Source organism: Ambystoma mexicanum, chromosome 3q (genome assembly GCF_040938575.1).
Source record: "Ambystoma mexicanum isolate Mex_15411 chromosome 3q, UKY_AmexF1_1, whole genome shotgun sequence".
NCBI classification, from domain to species: domain Eukaryota; kingdom Metazoa; phylum Chordata; class Amphibia; order Caudata; family Ambystomatidae; genus Ambystoma; species Ambystoma mexicanum.
This window is the reverse complement of record NC_090926.1, coordinates 5,223,333-5,246,056: the sequence shown is the minus strand read 5'-3', so window position 1 is coordinate 5,246,056 and position 22,724 is coordinate 5,223,333. Positions and strand designations below refer to the sequence as shown.

Sequence of the window (22,724 nt, the reverse complement as noted above, 5' to 3'; positions counted from 1 at the left end):
ATCAATGTGATGCATTTGCCCCAACAAAAGAAAATCTAGTTGACACTGAGATTTAGATGCACTAACCCAAACTTTACTGTGCACCTTGGAAACAATGCAACAACTTAAATTGTTAGGAATGGAATTGCATGACTGTTTTTAATAAAGTTACACACTGGTATTTGCCAAGAGAATATAATTAGATAAATAAAACTATCATCTAGATCACTTCTGGTTTTCAATTGTTTACGAAAGATTACACACACACATCTTGTTCTACCATACAGGCATTTGGTACTTTGAAGGAGATGATTACTATTACACTCTCTCTCTCTCCATTAGCCTCTTTGAACTTGCAGTGAACAGAGAAGAGGGTGGCGAAAGCCTTGAGCCAGAGAGGAATTCAGGTTGAACAGGGTAACTTAAATAGCTAACTTTGCTACACAAGTGTCGATTTAATTAGCAAATCTACAGAATTGCATAGCAAATTCCTATGCGACACTGCTTATTTTATGCATTGAGCATCAGAAATACGATTACAGTGAGCAATGTATCCCATATATTATAGTTAACGTGAGTCTGGGACACATATTGTTAATAACTTTTCATATAAGTAACAGATTTGACCGGAATTTCGAAACTGATTACAAGTTTGCGGGCCCCAGTTTCATTAAAAAAAAAAGTTTTCCAAAAGTGCGGCCTACTTCCCATTCATTTTCCCATCCACACATCTTTTTGCGAAAGCGCACGCCCAAACCGCTTGATGGATTTGGACCAGGTCCGAAACAACTTGGTCACGAATCGTTGACTCTCACGCCATGCATGGTTTGCGGTTATTCTTTTCATTGCAGGATCATGGTTTTCAGAACTTTTTGTTACCTGCTCTGCTTCTGACTGTTCCAAGTTTTTGTAGGTTTGTAATGTAAAAAGGGCCATCACAATGGATAGGCAAACCTCTCAAATTCCCATTTGTGCAAAAATAGTTTTCTACTTTGGGGAGTGGGAAATAAATATTTCTCACTCTAAATCTTGCAGACGGTCGAGAAAACCTTTCTCTTTTACACATGTTTCTGCTGGGTGGTGCTAAGGGTGGCAGATGTTGGGTTTTCCCTTTGAAAACCGTACCTGTTGACTAAGTGGGTCTCTCTGGATGTGCTAGTGTTTCCCCTTAGTGTATCTTTCCCTGAATCCAGAGACACTCTGGAATCCATTCTGGCTTTTGGATCTCTAAACCTGATGCACCTTGGGACATATCCTGAATCCCCAGTTTCTGTGGGATCTAGGTTCCATTTGGTTTTTAGCTCGGGGGTTTGGGACCAGTTCAGGACTAGTCCTTCCAGTCCTCTAAGGCAGACTTGGGACTGGATGCAATGATTGCACTGTGACTGTGTTACAGCATAGGCAAGCCATTTCATCTTTAAGTGCCCAAGGCACAGTGAAAAGGGATGTCGCCCAAGTCAGAAATGTAAAGGTTAACTTGTCAGGGAGCCAGTACCTATCCCTGTCTAAGACCTCGATTTGTAATATTAGAAGACTGTATTTGCCTCTGCCATTTAGTCTGATTTGGGTGATTTAGTTGCATTACAGTTCATCTTGTGAGTACCACCCTGCATACATTTGGTGTTATGGAACATTTGCTTTAATATGTCTTGTAAGGCGGAAAAACAAAAATATGGTGACCAATAGTTAGGCTAGTACATATTAAACTTGATCTGGCCTGAGGAAGAGAGCATATGTATACACTTAGAACAAAATGGGCTAATCGCTTCGACTGCAGCTGTCTGTAAACTGAAATAAATCTAAATGAAGATATTCCAGAGGTGGGGGAAGGAGGGGAAGGAGAAGTATAGAAAGCCGTATGGTGTTTTGGAAATTGAGGAGCTTTAAATGCAGATGCTGAAAGAAATGTTAGGGGCAGAGAAAACTGTTAACCTGTGCTTTGGTGTGAGGTTTTTTCTTTTTTTTCTTTTCTTTTTTGTGTAGCTGGAAAGCCAGCTATGTGATAGTCCCGAGGCTCCTCCCACTGCATGTCAAGTTATATTGCAGTTGGGAGGTCAACTGTATGCATTTCTCTAGTGCCATTTGTTATTTTTGTAGTGTCATTTACTTATAACATGTAGAGTACAATTGTTAAAACGGTAATAAACTGGGATGTGCTCATTTGGAATATACTGGGGTGCATGTGACAGGGAATGTGTGACTGCCGTATACTTGAATTGGAAAAGAAAAGTTGAAGCACACACTATTGGCATTGTGAATTTAGTATCGACTAGTGTAGTACCAATTGAGAATTTACTGGGTCTGTCAAGATGGCAGTTTGCAGGTGTTTTAAAATCTCTGTATTAGTCCTCTTTAAATGTTTGCTCTTTGGAAATCATGGAATGTGCTCTGATTTCTGTTTTTAAATTGAACGCTGGTTGGGGTGCAACGTGTGGCGTTTTTGTATGTCATGTTCATATTTTAATGGACTAAATTAATAAAGCAGATTTTATTTGCACCTTGCCAGTTGAGTGCCTGAATTTTTGACCAAACTAACTAACTATTATTTTGCCGGTGCACTGAATGGTCGTCTTTTTCGATTATATGTGCAGGGGAGGTCGTCCTGTCCGTGGCACCCGCTGCCGAAGCACAGTGTGCGATGCCTTTTTGGAGCCAATGGGTTGGGTTTTAAATGCTAAATGTACATGCTTGGGTTGCCAAAACGATTGTATGTTGGGATAGCCCAGGCTGCATTTATACTGCGATTAGGCAAGCTGCATTAACAATCTGATCCAACGGGTGTTTATAAACTAGGAATAAACTGGCATTATTCAAAATTGAACTATTATGATACTGTATAACTGGGAGTAGGCTTGCATTGTGGAAATTGGGAATATACTAAATGTACCATTTGGTCACACTGAATGCTTATTTTCAGTGTGCCAACTATGAATATACTCGAATATACAAGCTGAAATTGTGATTTTGGGAGTATATTGATCTTGAAATTGGAGTATTGTGGCATTCTGTAGTGGAGTATTAGAGTGAACATTTACTGTGATTTCCCACTCTGGGATTGTAATAGAATTTTGAAACATTTTACTGAGATTATGGTGTTTAACTGGGAATGTTATTTGTCAATCTACGTAATCCCTTGAATTTTGAAATTAATTATAATCACGCTCTATATAACCTAGGAATATACAAAAATGGCTAGATTTGTACTGGGGTTGTGGAAACTGGGGTTGTCTCTATAAACTGGAAGAATAGTACAAACTGGAAATGTACCGGGGTTGTCAAATTCAGCATATACTGGGAATAGGACTGTACTAGGGTTGCAAAAAGTAGGATTATTTAGATACTGGTGACCTTCGAATGCACAGAATTGTTTTTGTAAATTGGGAAAATAGTGGGATTATCGAAGTGGGATTTTACTTGAATTGTCAAACTAGTAGTGTGCTGGGAATACTTCTACTGGGTTGTCAATTTCGAAGGGATTGTGTCCTCCGACGTATTCTTTATCTGTGATATTTGCATCTCCAGCTTGCTGGCCTCGGAAAAAATGTTTCCCAGTAGAGGGCGCTGTGCGTCGACGTCCGTCGAGTAGGCGTTCCTCGACAGCCACCGTATCGACATCATCATGCCTATAAATGGCCACGCGCAGCGTCCGTTGCTCAGTTCCATTTTTCCGCGCTTCGTGTGCCTCGGAATACCGTTGCTCAGTTCGTCAGTCGAAATATATTCATATTTCCTCGAGAAAAGCGACTCGTACTCGATGGCTTCCTCCTCCGACCCGACGACTCCTCGGTCCGGTTTCAAAAAATGCAGAGACTGTGGGAAGAAAATGTCGTTGACGGATCCTCACAGGATCTGTTTGTGGTGTCTGGGAATAGAACACCAGTGTTCGGAGTGTGAGGAATGCCTATCCATGACGGCGAAAGCCTTGAAGGAGCATAAGGGGAAGCTCGAGAGAGGTAAGTCAGTTTTAACTTCCTCGAAAGTTTCCGCGGTAGAGTCGAGACATTCGTCTCCTCACCGTCAAAAGCATTATCGATCTAGGTCTCGAAGTGGCTCCCACCACTCGTCGAGGTCTAGACACTCGAAAAAGAGACGTAGAAGATCTTTTGTCGTCTTCTAGTTCCCCTGAAAGAGTACATTGCCCCACAAAACACAGCTCTCAGGCTGAGTGGGAGGAATTCAGAAAAAAGATGCTAAGCGTCTTCGAGAAAGCGGCCTCCACCCCCTCGAAGTCACTGAGGGTGATACCCCGGGTGAAAAGCCCAAATAATCTAAACGCAGCGAGTCGAAGCACCCGGTGAAAGAGTCGACCCGAAAGCGCCATGAGCCATCGGGAAGTAAAGCATCTTTGACACCATCGTCGAAAGCCCCTGCGAAGCATAGATCGGTGCCATCGTTGCCGTTATCGAAGGGTTCTTCGACGCATCCGTCGATCTCGTCGACGCCGATAAAAGAAAAACCCACGGCTACTCCACAGCCAACGGTTACACCGAGAGCCTCCGACACGACGTCGAGAACGTCGTCGACATCCTCGAGCAGGATTCCGATCCTCTCGAGTTCTTCGAGGCCTCTTCCACTTTTCTCAACGCCTTTGTCAACACCTTTGAGGATTTTTACATCGGCGTCAACGACATCGACCTTTTCAAGGCCACTGATGATGGCTCCCTCTGCTTTAGAGATGGGTTTTATACCATTTCACAGGCCAGAGCATCCCCCCTTAACTTCAATTTATGATGAAAGGGAAGATTCTGATCAAGAAAGGCCTTTTGGGCTGCAGAGGACCACATCATCTGAACCAGAGACTTTTGCCTCTGAGGAAAGAAGGTTGAAAGACTTTCAGGATGCATTACAGGAAGCAAGTGGCCTAGACACTTCCCCAGAAGTGGAATTTGTCAATCCAAACCCAGGGGAACATGCTGAAACCCCTTATAGAACCCTAATGTCAAGAATTGTGGAGTTCATGGGTTGGTCTGCGCCTTCACCTGTTTTTCAACAGGATGACCTCACAGATATTCTGGATAAAGGTCCGCAGGAAGATCCTGTGGTTCCCTTTCATTCTGCTTTACAAAGAAAGATTTTAACTAACTGGGAAACTCCTGAAGTTGTCCCTGCGGTTAACAAGAAGTTGTCAGCAAAATATAGGGTATCTGCTGCTGACCCTGAATACCTATCTAAGCACCCTACTCCAGAGAGTCTGGTGGCCAAGGCTGCAAGTTCATCAGGTAGTACATCTGCATACCCCACTGCTCCACAGGATAGGGATGATAAAGAATATGATGCCATGGCTAATAGTCTTCTCGGCCTGTAGCATGGCTTTAAAATCTATTAATGCGACTTGTACGCTCGCTCGCTCGCTCGCTCGGTTCAGCCACACTCTTTGGGAGTGTGCTTCATCAGCGGCTGACTCCCTCCAGGAAGGAGAAGAAAGGGACGCATTTTTAAATATCATCAGACATGGTAAAGATGCAATGTGTGAGTCCCTTCAAACTGGCATTGATTTTGCTGACAGTATCAGCAGGGCCATAGCGGCAAGTACCACAATCCGCAGGCATGCGTGGTTGAGAAAGTCAGGCTTTGCTTCTGACGTACAGGCCAGACTTTTAAATATGCCCTTGGACGGCTCTTCCCTGTTTGGTAAAAAGGCGGATGACAGTTTGGAAAAACTGCAAACATCTAAAGCAGCAGCCAAGTCAATAGGAGCTGCAATCCGCCAAACTAATTTTCGTCCCTCAGGATCCTCTTGGAGAGGAAGGTCCTTTCGCTATTATTCCACTTATGGAAGAGGCAAAGGACGGCCGGCTCAAAGAGGCCAAGGAAAATGTATCTGTGGTGGACTGGGTAAAGGAAAGAAAGCCGCATCAGCAGGAGCAGGAGCCGCTTTACCGTCGGCAACTGCATCAGCCGCTCCAAAACCACTCTGAGGTCTCCCATCACAAGACACCTGTAGGGGGCAGGTTAACTCACCATCTGACGGAATGGCAGGCTATTACGTCAGATGCTTGGGCATTGGAGACAGCTGCCCATGGTTACTGCCTGCCTTTTCTACACATCCCTCAGAGGCATCCACCGGGGAACAGCTCTCTGAAAGAGCTGGATCCGCTCCTCTTGCAGGAAATTGTAGACCTGCTAGAGAAAGGTGCCATAGACCCGGTACCTGTAGCGGACAGGAACAAGGGCTGGTACCCCCCCCTCTACTTTCTCATACCAAAGAAAGACGGAGGACTGAGACCCATCCTGGACTTACGAGAATTGAACAAGTTCCTCAGGAAGGACAAGTTGAAGATGGTAACTCTCTCTCAGATCCTTCAGGCCCTCCAGCTTCAGGACTGATAGGTATCTCTGGACCTTCAGGATGCTTATTTCCATGTGCCAATCCATCCCAAGCACAGGAAGTACCTGAGGTTCGCAATTGGCATCTCATTATCAATTTCGAGTTCTGCTATTTGGGCTGACCTCCGCCCCGAGGGTCTTCACCAAGCTAATGTCGGTTGTGGCTGCAAGTCTAAGGAGGGAAGGGATTCACGTCTACCCCTACCTGGACCATTGGTTGATCAGAGCAGTTTCTTCAGAACACGCTCGGATCCAACTAGATTATGTCTGCCACTGGGCTTCTCCCTCAATTTAAAGAAGTCATAGATGATACCATCACAGAGACTCCAGTTCATTGGAGCAGTCCTGGACACGTCCCTGGGAAAAGCCTCGCCACCAGAGGTGAGGGCTCAAGATATTCTGCAGATGGTCACCAGGTTTCAAAATGCCCGTCTCCCAGCCTACGACTTTTTGAGGTTGCTAGGCCTCATGGCATCCTGCATCTTCCTTGTGCCAGAGGCTCGCCTGAGAATGAGATCCCTTCAGTGGGCACTGAGGACTCAGTGGTCACAATTCTCAGGGAGGATGACAGATCTCCTCCGGATTCCGGACAAGGTAGCCCACGACCTTCAATGGTGGGCCTATCCAAAGAACATCTTGAAAGGAGAACTGTTTTGGCAACCATGGCCGGAGATAACAGTAGCTGCAGACGCCTCACTCACGGGGTGGGGAGCCCATGCCAACGACTTGACCATCAGCGGTTGTTGGTCTCCATCGGAGTCCAGACTACACATCAACCTGTTGAAGCTGAGAGCCATCAGACTGGCTCTGAAGGCTTTTCTGCCGTCTGTACGGGGGAGAAACGTCCTGATAATGACGGACAATACAGTGGCCATGCACTACCTCAACAAAAGAGGAGGCGTTGGGTCACTGCCACTGTGCAGAGAGGCGATGCAGCTCTGGTTTTGGGCAATTCGGGAAGGAATCTCTCTATCAGCAATTCACCTAACCGAGGAGAAGAACGTGACAGCGGACGCTCTGAGCAGGCAGAACAGTCTCCCACGAGTGGGAGATAGCTCAGGAATTCCTTCAAGAGATCTTCGCCCTTTGGGGAACCCCTCAAGTGGATCTGTTCGCCACCAGTATCAACAGGAAGTGCGACAGATTTTGCTCAAGGGAATTTCCCCCGAGAGGAGCTCTAGGAGACGCGTTCGTAGTGGACTGGGATTTCACACTTCTGTATGCGTTTCGTCCGGTCCCTGTCATTCCTCAAATGATCAGGAGGTTGAGAAGGTTTCGGAAGACCATGATCCTAATTGCCCCGGATTGGGCCAGGAGAACGTGGTATCCGGACCTTCTGGACATGTCCATCCATCTTCCAATTCGTCTACCGTACAGAGAGGATCTTCTCTCGCAGAAGGGAGGTCAGGTTCTCCATCCAGCCATCAAGACCCTCAACCTTCACGCTTGGTATCTGAAAGGTTGAGGTACAAGGATTAGGACCTTCCAGATGACATCATGGAGGTGTTGCTTTCGGCCAGAAGGCCAGCAACTAAAACTCTATACCGCTGCCGTTGGAATATATTTTGCAGCTGGTGCAGAGAAAAGAATATCGAACCCTTTTCATGTGGTACACCTACGGTGTTATCCTCCTTACTTTATTTGGCAAATTCATGCTTTCAAGTTGGCACTATTAAGGGCTATCTCGCAGCACTATCGATCTTTAAGCACACTGCAGAGGAGCCATCGTATTTCAAAATTCCATTGGTAATACAATACCTGAAAGGTCTAATGTTTACCCTCCAAGACGATTCCAAGTTCCCTTATGGGACTTAAATCTAGTTTTAAACTTCCTAAAGGGTGCTCCATTTGAACCTCTCCACTCTTCTTCATTGAAGTTTCTCACCCTCAAAATTGTTTTATTGGTAGCATTAACATCTGCTAGAAGGGTTATCGAGATACAAGCCCTATCTTGTAAACCTCCTCATACAATTTTTCACAAGGACAAAGTCGTTCTACAGGTGAAGCCTAACTTCCTCCCAAAGGTAGTTTCTGAATTTCACATTACTCAGAAGATTACTTTACCTTCATTCTATCCTCCTCCCCATCCGGGGAAAGGGGAAGGGAGACTACACAGGCTGGACCCTAAGCGAGCCTTGAGTTTTTATATCGGTAGACTTGCTAAAATTAGACAAGCAGACCAACTCTTTGTAGGTTACGCAGGACATAAGTTGGGATTACCAATAAACAAACAAACCATCTCCAGATGGATTATTTTAGCCATTCTGGAATGCTACAAACTGGCAGGGAAAGAGCCCCCTCAAAATCTAAGGGCTCATTCGACCAGGGGTATCGCAGCCTCCTCAGCTCTTCAAAGAGGGGTACCAATTCGAGACATATGTGTGGCTGCCACATGGTCGTTCGTACATACCTTTAACAAATTTTATAGCCTGGATTCCTCCTCTAGTCAAGAGACTAGATTTGGCAAAGCTGTTACTCTATTCATTCTTAGAGTAATACGGCTTCTCTTACTTCCGCCTCCAATCACATACCACTGCTATGGGAGTCTATCATAGATGAGGAATACGTCGGAGGACACAATCCCTTTCGAAGAACAAGTTACTCCTTACCTGGTAACGTTCTTTCGATGGGATGTTCCTCCGACATATTCCTTATCGCGCCTCCCATCCATCCCCGCAGTAACATTTCCCTTGTGGTTGCAGCTTACGCTCCTTCAAGGGTAGTAACCATTCATGCAATAACTACCTTACTCTACAAAACGGAACTGAGCAACGGACGCTGCGCGTGGCCATTTATAGGCATGATGACGTCGGTGTCGATACGGTGGCTGTCGAGGAACACCTACTCGACGGACGTCGATGCACAGCGCCCTCTACTGGGAATTTTTTTTTCCGAGGCCAGCAAGCTGGTGATACAAATATCATAGATAAGGAATACGTCGGAGGAACATCCCATCGAAAGAACGTTACCAGGTAAGGAGTAACTTGTTCTTTACTGGTATTTTAATGAGTACTGGCTTCAGGGCAGATAAAATAGCACCCGAGTCTGGAGGTAGGCACTCTTTCTCCCATCCCACCCCCCCCTCCCCCACCCAAACCCCAGATCTAGTGACAGGGACATGTACACCTCTGTTATGCAAGAGGTGAGGTGTGGGGGGAGGGGTCCTGGACTGACAGCAGAGGTGGGCTCGAGCTGTAAGAATTAGACCCTTCTATTCAATGTAGCTGGTTTTTGAATTACCAATGTGGATGCCTTCCTCACAATACTTGATATGGAATTATAACGCGCCTATACACTTGTGTTTTAATGCGCGACTAGGCAAGGGCGGGGAAACGGAGGGAAGACGGACGATGATCCTACAAGGGCAGGTGACATTGAGATCGCGCAAATGCTCTGTGGTTTGTTAACGATGCACAGCTTTTTATTTTATCGCTGTGTACATTGTCCCCGTGTGATGATTCGAGCTAGTGGTTCCTTTAATGATGCTCTCTGTTCCGTCAACTTGTATCTGTATTTTAATAACGCAGCATTGCTCAGTTTTGTGACAGTGAGGCACTTGCGTTCTATGTGTGCTGCTTTGTGCTCTCCATACCATTTCCTTATTTCAGGGAATGATTAAATTGTATACATGCTGGTTGCTAAAGTAGAGTGTCCCTTGTTTTTTGTCATCGCATGAGCCTCATGTAATTTCACTTACTTTTTTCTGTTCACAGAGAAAAGGAGCAAGATAGGGACGAACAGTTCATGGAAGACAAGAAACGTAAGAAAGAAGATAAGAAAAGGAAAGACGCTGCTCAGAAGGTGAGTAGTGCAAGAGGAAGGTGCTCTCAGGCTTTCTTCAGTTATACTGACAATGTTTGGCTGTTTGGAAGCAGGATGGGAACTGTAGATCCACAATTGCTCAGCCCCTGAAATGTGGGCCGCTGTGCAGTCTCAGTGAAGCTATGGATTGCAACTCTAATGACCCTCCGTCTTCTTTCAGCAATGGGCAAGGTATTGCCCCCTTCGTGAGGGAGACTGTTTATACACATTTTTTCATTAGTCGCTTTTTAAGAGCCACCAGCCTGTTGGAACACTCTTCCGTTGTCGGTCAACTTGCCTTTGCTGAAAGTGTTTTCAAAGATTCTGCATCTGTGGGCTCTCTTCTGGATTCCCGAATGCCCTTCTCGCTGAGCCAATTGCAATCTCGCACAGGAAACCATCTGTTTAGGCACCATCTTGGAGTGCATTCCGTTGTAGAGCGAAGTCAATAACAGTGTTAATACTTTGCATTTATTTCTAAGTAGATATGTTTAGAAAAATAAATTTGCAACCCACTTTCCGCAATGTTAGTCAATAACCTGATCAGAGTATGCACTTTTTCATCTTTGTGCGTTTTGTTCAACTTTCCCGTTGGTACTGCACTTAAAGGTCTTACACCATTAGCAGCCTTAATATGTTTAGCATAACGAGGGAATGGTTTGAACTCCGATATTGACATTCTAACAAATGAAGGGTTACTTAGTCAGGTTCAAATTGCTGCTTCTCCTGTTTTAGTTGAATGGTTTGACGACATGGTTTATAAGCAAAAGCGTGAGATTTGCTTGCCATGGGATCATGACTCCTATTTCATATATGCCAATATTGGTTTTTTAAATGTAATCACAAAGAACAGAGCGAAATAAACAGCGACTCTACTGCTAGATGGCGGCATATGTCTAGCATTTAATTACTAAACAGATGCCCTGCTGCAGAATTTGTATAGGCAAGTAACAGAATTCACTCTACATCTTCTTGTCAGTGGTTTGGTTTTACATTCTAAAATTTGGTCTGCAGACACTGCAATACATTTTACAGTATGTCAATGATAAAAGTGTACTCAGTGATTTGGCTCCATTTGATCCCACATCTATTTATATTTGTTGGACATTTATCAAGTCCTCTTTTGATTTTTCAAAACACTCTGATATCTTGCGAGTGTGAGAGGTGTGTCTGTGTGTGTCTGTGTGTGTCTGTGTGTGTCTGTGTGTGTCTGTGTGTGTGTCTGTGTGTGTCTGATCTTGCCAATCACTGACATTTTCTCCAACACACGGTCTTGTGTGTGCAGCCCATGTAAAAAGACTACACCAGTTTGTTTTATTGAATATACAGAGACTTTATTATATACATTTTACACATGGCATTGGAGAATTTCATAATGAAATGTGCCTTTTAATAGAGACCACAACGCATTCAATAATGTAACCAAGACGACACATGTTCATTTAAATTGGCTAGCGAGTTGTGTGATAATGGCAGACTCGTAGGAACTTTTTTTTTTTGGGCAATTGTTCTGCATGTGGTTTAAAGTTACTCACTGTAGTGACTAACTTAATCCTAGTCCTTAGACCCCTTTCCTCCATACTGCATGGGGCATCCATCACTAGGGACAGGAACAGACCTTTTTTCACTGAAAAAAGCATTTCCCCCATTGAATTTAAAGGCGCGTGGTACCAGGAGTGCTTGCTCTGCTGACTATGCCCTCTGGCGCCTCACCTCAGTCCCCTTTTGCATGTCAGCCAGATTAGACTACTAACTACATTTTATGGGGGTGGGGGAGTGGTATGGAGGAAAGGGGACTAAGGAGTACGTTCGTCACTACAGTGAGTAACTTGTAATTACTCCTATGTTGCTCCCCTTTCCTCCATACTGCATGGGCGATTACAACTGATAATTAGCGGTGACTATAGTCTTACACAAATAGATTCCTCAGGACATCTTGACCCAAAGCCACATCTGACCTTGCGTTGCTGTTGAGACAGTAATGCTTGCAAAAGGTGGACGGTGAAGCCTATGCCGCTGCCCTGCTAATGACCTGCCATGGCACATGCCTTTGGAACGCCACCACGGTAGCCTTTGCCTTGATGGTATGGGTGTGTAAACTTGCAAGACAATACTTGTACTCCTACGTCCCGTCCCCTTTCCTCCATACTTGTGGGACATCTCTCCGTCCTGTGGGACGGGACCGGAGCACTTTGTAAAAAGCATCCATTTTTTTTTCTCCAAAAATGTGTCGCTCCTCTTTCCTGCACGGGGCCTGGCACGCCGCCGGAACCCCGCCCACCTTGGCTCCGCCCCGCGCATCGCCCATCAGTCCTTTTCTCCACTCGAACGGGGCTGGACGCACTTGCATCCTCGGAAGATTTTCTTCCCTGTTTTCCTCTCTGGCTCTCGCTAGCGTTCGTTTACTAGTCTGTCTATGTCTTTCAAATTAGACTTTCCAGATTGTTCATCGTGTCACTGTCGCTTCGCGAGGGCGGATCCCCATCCTCTTTGTTTAGAGTGTTTGGGTCCGGAACACCGTTGGGACTCCTGTTTTTACTGTGACTCCCTTTTGGTCCGGCACTTCAACGTCGGTTGGAGCGGTGGGAGGAGGTGTTCGACGAACTCCTCCTTCGCATTTTCAGGCGTTCATCGATGAGAAGAAAAAACGGTCAGTAAGTTCTTTACTTTTCAGAGCACCCCGACCGGGGGATACCTTCCCGGGTTCCTCTCGGTCCGGGAGGGGCGTTGATCGCTCTGTTGAGGGGCTAAAGAAGCAAAGTTCTTCTTTTACCGGCAGTGCCGAGGTCCTTCCTTCGAAGGCTCAGTTGGCAGTTGGCATGTCACAAAAACATTCCAGGCCTCATAGTACGGGCTCGGCCGAGGTTCCTTATGTTAAGGCTAAGATTAAGACCCCTGATCCATCGATGGGGACCCCTCCCTCACGTGCCACAGTTCCCCTCATACGAGGACAAAATGGCACCCGTTCATGCCACGACCACCACGGCCATTTTAGGTGCCACCCCTACAACTACGCCATCGACATCTGGTGTAGGGCTCGGTCTCTTGGGTGAACCTAAGGTCCCTTGTGCGCATCCTTACCGGCCGGTTTATGATTGGAACGCCCAGATGCCTCTTCCGCACAATGTTTTGTTGCCCCGGTGTGGCATCCTTCCCCCTTACATCCCTGGATTTGTACACCTCATGAGAGGCCTCCTCAGGTCCCGAAACAATCTCCTGAGGATGCCTTTTTCGGTAAATTTCCACACCGACCCCATGATGGAATATTTCAAAGGGCTTTTCAAGGAGATATGTCCACCGGCGCCACCGGCTCGACCTGTTCCTCCGGTGGTTCCGCCGGCACCTCCCTTGCCCGTGATGCCCCACCACCCCCCTGCTCTCCCGCCTTTGCCTCCATTGTCCCCAGTAGACAAGGCAGTGCCTGACATGGCTCAGCAGGATCCTGACCTGTCTGATGACCCTCAAGGCGATCAGGACAACAAGAACCTTCCCCACTCTATCGGAGCCTTGTATGACCTGGTACTGGACATGAGTTTCTTAGATGTTCCGGTGCCCGAGGCACCCGCTCCGCAGGTGGGCGTGCTTTCTGGGGCGTTCACCCTGTCTCCTTGGTGGCCCTGTCGTCTTGTCCGCCTCCCTCCTCCACAGTGGTGGCTGCGGCCACTTTGCAGTCCAGGCCTGCAGCATCCTCTTCCACGACAGCTACTCAGGTTCTGGGAAAGGAGGACAAGCTCCTCGACTCCCTCGGGAGGAAGATCTTCGTCAACTCGGCCTTGCAGCTCAGGCAGGCCAACGCCGAATTGATATTGGTAGGAGCTAACATGCGGATGTGGAAAGGTCTGTCGGAGTTTGAGGAGCACATCCCGGTCGAGAAGCTGGAAGATTTCAAAGGAGGCTTTTCCGATGCCAGGGTCTTGGCCCAGGATGATCTGGAGGCTGCGGCTCATCACGTAGACACCTCGGCTCGGGCCTGATGCTTGGGGTTGATACCTCACGGCAGGTGTGGCTGCATGCCACTAAATTTTGTAAGGAAGTGCAAGACAAGGTGTTGGACCTTCCATTTGATGGTAAGGAGCTTTTTCATTCTTCTACTGATGTAGAGCTCACCAAGACCAAGGATAGCACTCATACGGCTAAATCATTGTCTGTTCTGGTTAAAGCGCCTTTCAAATCCCAGAGACAGTTGTCGCAAAGTCGACCTTTCTCTGGTTTTAGGGGCTTCCTCGACTGCAAATCTCGCAGAGTGGATACTCCTGCGGGGAATAATCGCTGTAGACAACAGCGTACGCGGTTTTTCTCCCGCTCCTCAGCCTCCTCATCCGGTTCAGGTGGCACCGCCACCGATAAGCCTGCCAAATGAGGGTTTTCCGTGCTCGCACTAGACCCCGGTGGGAGGACACATTGCGTTTCATTGGGAGGCGTGGCAGACCATCACAGAAGACAGATGGGTCTTGTCAGTCGCTCGAGCGGGCTTCCGCTTACCTTTACCCCCTACCCCACCCCTCAACCCTCCTTTTCAGCTGTCGGGCTCACCCTCCCTCAAGGCCGAGGTTCAGAAACTTCTGGACCTCAGAGCTGTGGAACCCGTTCCCCTTGGGGAGCGAGGGGAAGGCTTCTACTCCCAGCTGTTTACGGTTCCCAAACCCAACCAGGCTGGCCTGCGCACCATCCTAGACCTTTCCCAGTTCAATCTTTTCCTACCCCAAGAGAAATTCAAGATCACGCCTGGCCAGATATGGTCTTCCCTGCAGATGGGCGATTGGCTCAGTGTGGTGGACCTTCAGGATGCCTACATGCATATCCTGATCTGGGGTCCACACAGGAGATATCAGTTTCTCTGTGGGAGAGGAGCATTTCCAGTTTTGCCTAAGTTTGGCGCTGCGTGTCTTCACGAAGATGTCTGTGATTGCGGCCTATCTTCGTCTCCAGGGTATCCTTGTGTATCCTTATTTGGACAACTGGCTCTTACGCAGCCCTTGTCCGTTGGCAGCAGTGGGCAACCTCCAGTCTCTCCTTCAGCTCCTGTTCCATCTTGGGCTGTCGGTGAACAGGCGGAAATCCTCCATGATGGTCTCACAGGACCTGATCTTCCTGGGTTTTCGTTGGAACACGATCGACTGCAGAGTGTATCTGACCGGGAACAGAATGGCGCATCTGTTGGCCACATGTCAGATGTTTGCGCAGTCGGAGAGCATGTCGGCCTGGTGGTTCCAGAGGCTTCTGGGCCTCATGGCCTCGTGTGTACTGGCTCTTCCTCTTGCTCGTCTCAAAATGACAGACCCAGATGGCTCTTCAGAATTCATGGCGTCAGGCAGTGGATCCGGATTCCATGCGGATAATGATTCCGGATTCCATGAGAGTGGACCTGGGTTGGTGGTCATCTCTCAGCAATCTGTCTGGGGGCGCAGGGTTTCAGGACCCGGTCCCCACAGTGACGATCACGACGGACTCCTCCCTCCTCGGGTGGGGTGCGATGTTAGATCTTCTTCAGGTCTCGGACCTCTGGTCGCCTCAGGACAAGCTCCTGCACATAAATCATTTGGAGCTTCTGGCGATCTTCCTAGCACTCTGGGCGTTCAGTCCGCTCATTGTCAACAAGGTGGTCCGCATAAGAACGGACAATGTGGTATCAATTTATTACATAAACCAGCAAGGGGGAATGAAGCCCCCCCCAACCCTCCCCCCTCGTGGACCTGTCCATCCAGAATTGGGAGTGGGCCGTGCTTCATGGTGTCTGGCTGCTTGCAGTGCACATCCCGGGCCAGCTGAATGTCACAGCGGATGCCCTCAGCCGGCGGACAGTGGTCCGCTACGAGTGGGAGTTGAAGGCAGAGGTCCTATCATGGATTTTCTCGCGTTGGGGCACACCGGAGGTGGACCTCTTCGCCACGGCGATGAACAATAAACTTCCTCAGTATGCCTCCAGAGGGGGGCTGGGAGCCTCCTCTCTGGGGGATGCTCTCGAGATTCCATGGCACAACATGAGAGCTTACGCCTTCCCGCCTCTGCCTCTAATTCACTGTGCAATTTGGAAGTTGAAGAACTCTGAACTGTTCCCTTCTACTGATAGCACCGTGGTGGCCGGCCTGGTTTTGGTTCTCAGAACTTCAACACCTGTCGGTGTCTCCGCCTATCGGGTTACCAGTAACTCCCGATCTTCTTCACCAGGGGGAACAGATGTGGCACCCCTCCCCACAATCGCTCAGCTTGGCGGAATGGTGCCTAAATTCAAGTCTTTAGAGCATCTGAGTTTGTCTGCGGATAACATGCGCATTATCCAGGCAGCCAGGAAACCCTCGACCAGATCTCAATACAGGAGTAAATGGCTCAGGTTCTGTCATTGGTGTTTGGTGGAAGAAGTTGGATCCGAGGGTGGCCACAATTGACACGGTGCTGTCCTTCGTGTCCTCCCTAGCAGAGTCAGGGGTTCATGTTCTGTCATGCAGGACTTCTCTCTGCGGTTTCGGCTTACCTTTCTACAGACCTTTGTTCTTATTCTCTAACTAACCCAGTGGTGAAGAGGCATTTTGCTAGCTTGACACGCCTCTACCCTCCGGTTCGTAATCCGCACCCGCCATGGGACCTAAATGTAGTCCTGACGGTACTTTGCCATAAACCCTTTGAACCAATGGCTACGGTAGACCTCAAGTACTTGTCTTGGAAAGTGTCTTTTCTGGTCGCCGTTACGTCAGCAAGGAGAGTGAGTGAGCTCCAGGCATTGTCGGTGGAGGATCCTTTCTTGGTCTTACACACGGACAAGGTAGTCTTTCGGACAAAACCGGCTTTTCTACCAAAGGTAGTGACTGAATTCCATCTGAATCAGTCGATCTCCCTTCCGGTCTTTTTTCCGAACCCGGCCTCCGAGGCTGAAAGAGTACTACACTGTCTTGATGTCCGAAGAGCTCTTAAATTCTACCTGGACAGGACTTCCGAGCTTAGGAGGTCTTCTCAACTTTTTGGAACCTTCGGTAACCCTCAGGGCAAGCCGGCGTCTAAGGCAACTATTTCCAGGTGGATTGCCGCCTGCATCACGGAGTCTTTCACCGTCCAAGGGCTGAACCCTCCTAAAGGTATTCATGCACACCTGATGCGGGTCAAAGCAGCCGCAGTGTCTTTTCAGAAATATGTTCCATGGGAGTCCATCGCTAGGGCAGCTACTCGGGCCTCCCCATCTGCTTTCTTTAAACATTACTATCTCGACAGGAGCTCTAGAGCTGACGCTCAGTTGGTCAGGCTGTGCTGAAGAACCTGTTTCAGTAAAGGGTATTTCCATCCACCCGTAGTTCCTGTAAGGAGTGTTTGGGAATCTCCCACAAGTATGGAGGAAAGGGGACGGGACGTAGGAGTATTACCAGGTTACTCAACGTAATGACCACCTTACTCCTAGTCCATAGTCCCCTTTCCTCCATACGCCCGCCCGCCGTCCTCTCTAATAAGGTTCCTCTGTAATTGCTAATGGGTCTTTGACCCGGCAATAGAAAAGGACTGATGGGTGATGAGCGGGGCAGAGCCAAAGTGGGCGGGGTTACGGCCGCGTGCCGGGACCCGCACAGGAAAGAGAGGAGGGACACATTTTTGAAAAAAAATAAAAATTGGATGCTTTTTACAAAGTGCTCCGGTCCCGTCCCACAGGACTGAGAGATGTCCCACAAGTATTGAGGAAAGGGGACTATGGACTAGGAGTAAGGTGGTCACTACGGTGAGTAACCTGGTAATTCTGCCACTTGTAGGCTTCCTCAATAGCTGCCACCACCCATCTTGCTATGGAAGCTTTCGAGGCTTGAGAGACTGGCTTTCATCCCCCAAAGGTTATAAACAAAGCGTCAGACTTGCGGAGCCCTTTTGTCCTTTCCAGGTAGAACCTCTGAGTTCTCCTCACATCCAAACAGTGCATTGACCTTTTCCGCATCCGATTGTGCTTCCACGGTTTTTCTGCAATCTCCACATTCAGATGGCAAGTTGAGACCACCTTTCGTGAAAATGCTGGATGGGTGCAAAGCAGAACCTTATCCCTGTTGAAGGTATTGTACGGTTCAGACGCGACCAGCGCTTGTATTTTACTGACTGTGCGACCTGACATGAGTCTGACCACCAACGCCGTTTTGATGGTGACCAGCCTAATGTTCGTCATAGCCATGGGCACTGTCAATTTAATCCCATGGACCCTCCAAGCGTTTCCAACCCAACCTCAATTAGTTGTTAGCAGCCCCAGGGAAGGGAAAGAGGTTTGTCTGGATGGGCTGGCTCTGGTTTCTGCGATCTGCAGTTAGAATAACACACCAGTTTAAATCATTCCCATTCAGATTGCATCATAGTATCTAAAACCATTTCCTTCCTTTTCCTTGCTTGGTCCACCTTCTCTAAGAGCTGAAAGGTGATTTGAATTGAAAAAAAACGAGATTCCTTTTTACTCACCGAAGATTTGCATTCTCATTTTGCATGAACTCTTTTGGTAACTCTTGCCACTATACCTAACCTAAACTATCCCTAGTACTAAATAAATGCAGATAAACAGTCTTTTCTGTAACTCTAACCCCAAATTGCCCTCTGAATCCTTTCAGAAGGAAACTCTCCAATTGTCTCTTTATAAGAGATGCTGCTCTTTCAGTAGTTTCATGTGGACAGTTTTCTTGCTTTGCGCGAATGCATGAAGAAACTGGATTCCTGTATCTAAACAACTTTCTATTGCTTAAATTCAGATGTTGATGCTGGCTCACGAAGTAAACTTGATTTTCGCTTCCTTGCTGCTACGTTTCCGTATGCGCAGCTCCTGACTCAAACAGACTTCACCTGACCGTTCTGTGGTATTCATTTAGGACTACGCTGCCTCTGGAGGACCGTGGCTGCGCGCGCTGCCTTCTATACTCAAGCTCAGCAGAGGCCGGAACGCAATACTCTTTACTTAAGCGTTGAATTGCTTTTTCTCTGTTTTTTTACACAGTGCTGCTGCAACCGCTACGCAGTTATGTTTTCATGCAGTTGTGCACAGAAAGTCTGTTTACATTGCTGCCACTTTCTAATCATAGATATATACAACAGTTCTAAAGCTGCTTAACTCCCTTAAAGCTGCGCTCTCACCTGAGGATTTCACTATAGCTTTTGCTTTCTTCTTTTTTTGTACTTCCCTTGACTTCTATTGTTACTCAAGTCCTTTGGTTATTAAACATTAAGGGAATAACTAAAAACACAACCTGTCTATAGGAAATCTTTGAAAGGCAGCTGACGATTGCCCTGAACAGTTTAAGTTGATTTGATCTTGCCCTTCTAGCCAATCCGCTTCCCTTTAATGGGCTGCTATCTTATTTTGGGATTCCTGTTTGACTAATGTTAAGGAAGACACAGAACAAACACCAAACCCAACTCTGACTTAACACTGAGCCTTTGAAAAATATCCCCAAATCTTGTGTACTGTTTCTGACCACCTACAAACCCCCCGACAGATTTGAATGGCTTATGCGCGATTGCGTTTAGCACCACATTTACATCCCAAACCAGGTGCGGGCGTGTAACCGGAGGGTATGGCCATGTCAGTCTGTTAAGAAGTCTCTTCAATGGGTTTGCTGTGGAGTAGTATGTGGAGTCTTGAGTTTTTGTATGCCCCTATAGCCGCCAGATGGGTGTGACACGTGCCAGCCTGCACTTCTGACTTTGCTGGGTGAGCCGAGAGCAAGCCATGGGGTCTATCCTGTTATCTCTTGCCCAGAAACCGAACTTTGTCCACTTGCTTTTATATTTTAGATTGTCTCCTCATGGAGTCCTTCCTCTCCTTCTGGATGAGCCTCAGATTACCAAGTGCTGAAGGGTCACTCTCTCAGGAACCAAGCGACTTAGGCTAGTTTCTCTGGAGCGGGGTGCAACCCAAGCCCCTACCCTGACCCCCCCTCCTTGCTGAGTGAGCAGGGAGGGCAGCTCCCAGATTCTGGCTGGCCACTTAGGCACCACTCTAATGAAGTGAAGACTCTGTGATCCTTCACCATCTTCATTAATCTCTGTATTAGTGGGTACGCATGGGCCCAAAGGTTGTTCCAGGACCCCCAAAGAGCATTTGCGCCTGCCCATCCAGGATGGGAAGTGTTCCAAGTCTTGTTGGCTTCTGTGGAAAATGGATCCATGTTTGTTTGGTACCACACTTGAAATGTCACTCAGGACACTGGGGCATATCTCCCATTCGTAGTTGTCTTCTCCCAGCCTGCTTTTCCTGTCCACTTGCTTTGCCCTTCTACTTTCACATTGCTGTCTCCCGGAATATGAACAGCTGTCCAATAGATATTGTGAGAGATCGGCCACTCACATATCTGCATTATTAGCCTGCATGGGGAAGAATCTAGTTTCCCCTTGCTTATTGATGTAATACATACATGTGGAACTGTCAGTTTGAAAAAGCCTCCCCCCCTCCATATTCCTGACCAGTGGTAGGAAGACTCGGCGCTTGCTGTATATCCCTGAGCTCTAACACATTTATGTGGCTGTCCTTGTCCATGGATGACCACATCCCATGTACTCGGTGGCTACCTCGGGTGGCCCCCAACCCTTCCAGTGATATTAGTGTCATTCTCATTACTGACGCTATCCGCTCTAGAAAGGATATACCCACTGAGTGGTTGCTCTTTTCTCCACCATAAGAAATCCTTGCGCAGATCACCCAGTATTTTTATGGTGGATTGCGAGCCCTTCTCTTGGTTCCAGCAGCTCGCCAAATGCAGCTGAATTCTCCTTGTCTTGAGCTTCGTAAAGGAAACCGCCAGAATGCGAGCCACCATGATCCCCAACAAATGTTGAAACCACCAGGTGGTTGTTGACTCGTTGACGCTCTACAAAAAGTGACCAATGGAGGCCTTTAAGGTTTTGATCCTTTCCTTCTCCTGCGTGTTTCACAGTATGCACTGAAAAAACAATTACTGAGTGGGGGTCAGCTGAGATTTGCACTGATTGATCGAGAACCCCAGCTCGTAGAGACTGTATGAGACGCTGTGCTGAAACCGCACCTGGCAACATCATTGTGAGCCTGTCATCCAGGTACTGATAAACAGATTGACCTTCAGCCCCGAGTATCAAGGCCACAGAATTAATCAGCCTGGTTAATACTAGAGAGGCCGAATTCAACCGAAACAGAAGTACTTTGTACTGGAAATGGAGTCCCATAACCATGAATCTGAGTGAACCTCCATGCGGCTGCCAAATCGGGACATGCAGTTGAGCATACTTGAGGTCCAGGGAGCACATCCACTCTCCCCCACACAGGTACTCATATGTGTTAGTGCCGGCATAACCATCTTGAATTTATGAAGGGGTACGTAGAGTTTGAGGTTTGACAGGGCGATAGATGACCTCCCTTAGGCCTGCTTGTTTCTCATTTTGAATGGCAAAAATCGTCGAGTAGAAGATGGATCCTCTTAGAGGGAGGAACGTCTTCCATCTATCTGTTGGCAACCAGAGCTGATATCTGTGGGAAGGGAGGGGGGAGTACCAATCTGCAAGTGGGGTTGGGGTGGGAACGGTGGGACAGAAGGTAGGGGGTTTTGGGAGACCACCAACATGGTCTATGGGTCTGCAAAGTGACCATGCCAGAACTGAACATGAGGCAAGCCTGCCCCCCCCCCCCACCGGAGAGCTGTGAACCCAGATGCCCTCAATGTTTTTTCCATCTGAGGCAGGGACTTGGGAAGGGGACTGGAAAAATCCCTTATTTGAAGATCGCTGTTGCTTGTGTCTATGCAAGCTGGGCAACCTATTGTGCTGGCGCACTCTGTGCTCCTGAAAGCCCTTAAAACCTCCAAATGTTCTCCTTCTATCGGATCTTCCCTGGGTTTGCCTTCCCCATTTTTGGGCCTGTGTGATGCCCTTATCTCAGCCCTGCAGCCGGTGGCTTCCCCGCAGCACCATTTCCCTCTCCCTACCGCATCCCATCCCACCCCGCTATCCTGATTGGCCTCCCCCTCCACCATGCTCATTGTATTCACTGTGCTTTCACCCCTTGGCTGCTCCTTCCATCGAGCACCAGGTAAGTGGAAATGCAGCCCGGGACCCTCCTGGGACTGCCTTCTCCATATTTGGGCCTGCGTGTTGTCCTTATCACAGCCCAGCACCCGGTGGCTTCCCCACAGCTCAATTTCGAGGGGATTGGGTCCTCCGACGTATTCCATATCTATGACAGATAATGTCTACAACTGTGCTGCTTCGAAAAATCTTTGGCGTCTGCGTTGATGACTTAGATGCGCCGTCCCCGAGGACGACCTCCGACGGCCGACGCCACCCGATGTGATAAGTAGGACGCACGACGCCCATAGCCTCAGTTCCGTTTTTTCCGCGAACGTGTTCGCTTTGTGAATCTCGGTACGCCTCGACTCGTGGGAGTTTGCTGTTTTCTATTCTCGGTTCGTTGAACCTGTTTGGTTTGTTGTGAAGACCTGCTCGTGGCGATGTCTTTCTCATCTTCAAACCCGGGTCCGGGCTTCAAGAAGTGTGGGGACTGTGGGTCCAAGATGTCAGTCACGGACTCGCACAACGCCTGCCTCTGGTACCTCGGGGAGGCCCACGATACGGACGATTGTGTCGACTGCCAGTCGCACACGGCAAAGGCCTTGTGGGAACGCAAGAAGAAGCTGTCGGTAGGCCGG

The 22,724-nt window shown here is 47.9% G+C and overlaps 1 protein-coding gene across 9 annotated transcripts in view; it reads left to right on the top strand.

Annotated features, from left to right (window-relative positions):
* TNRC6B (trinucleotide repeat containing adaptor 6B) overlaps window positions 1-22,724 on the top strand; it is a 2,246,995-nt gene that overhangs the window by 796,070 nt on the left and 1,428,201 nt on the right. For all 9 annotated transcript variants that reach the window (XM_069652930.1, XM_069652926.1, XM_069652923.1 and 6 more), the window contains one exon: window positions 10,020-10,107. In XM_069652930.1, coding sequence (XP_069509031.1) covers window positions 10,020-10,107 — 88 coding nt within the window. The remainder of the gene's footprint in view (window positions 1-10,019; window positions 10,108-22,724) is intronic.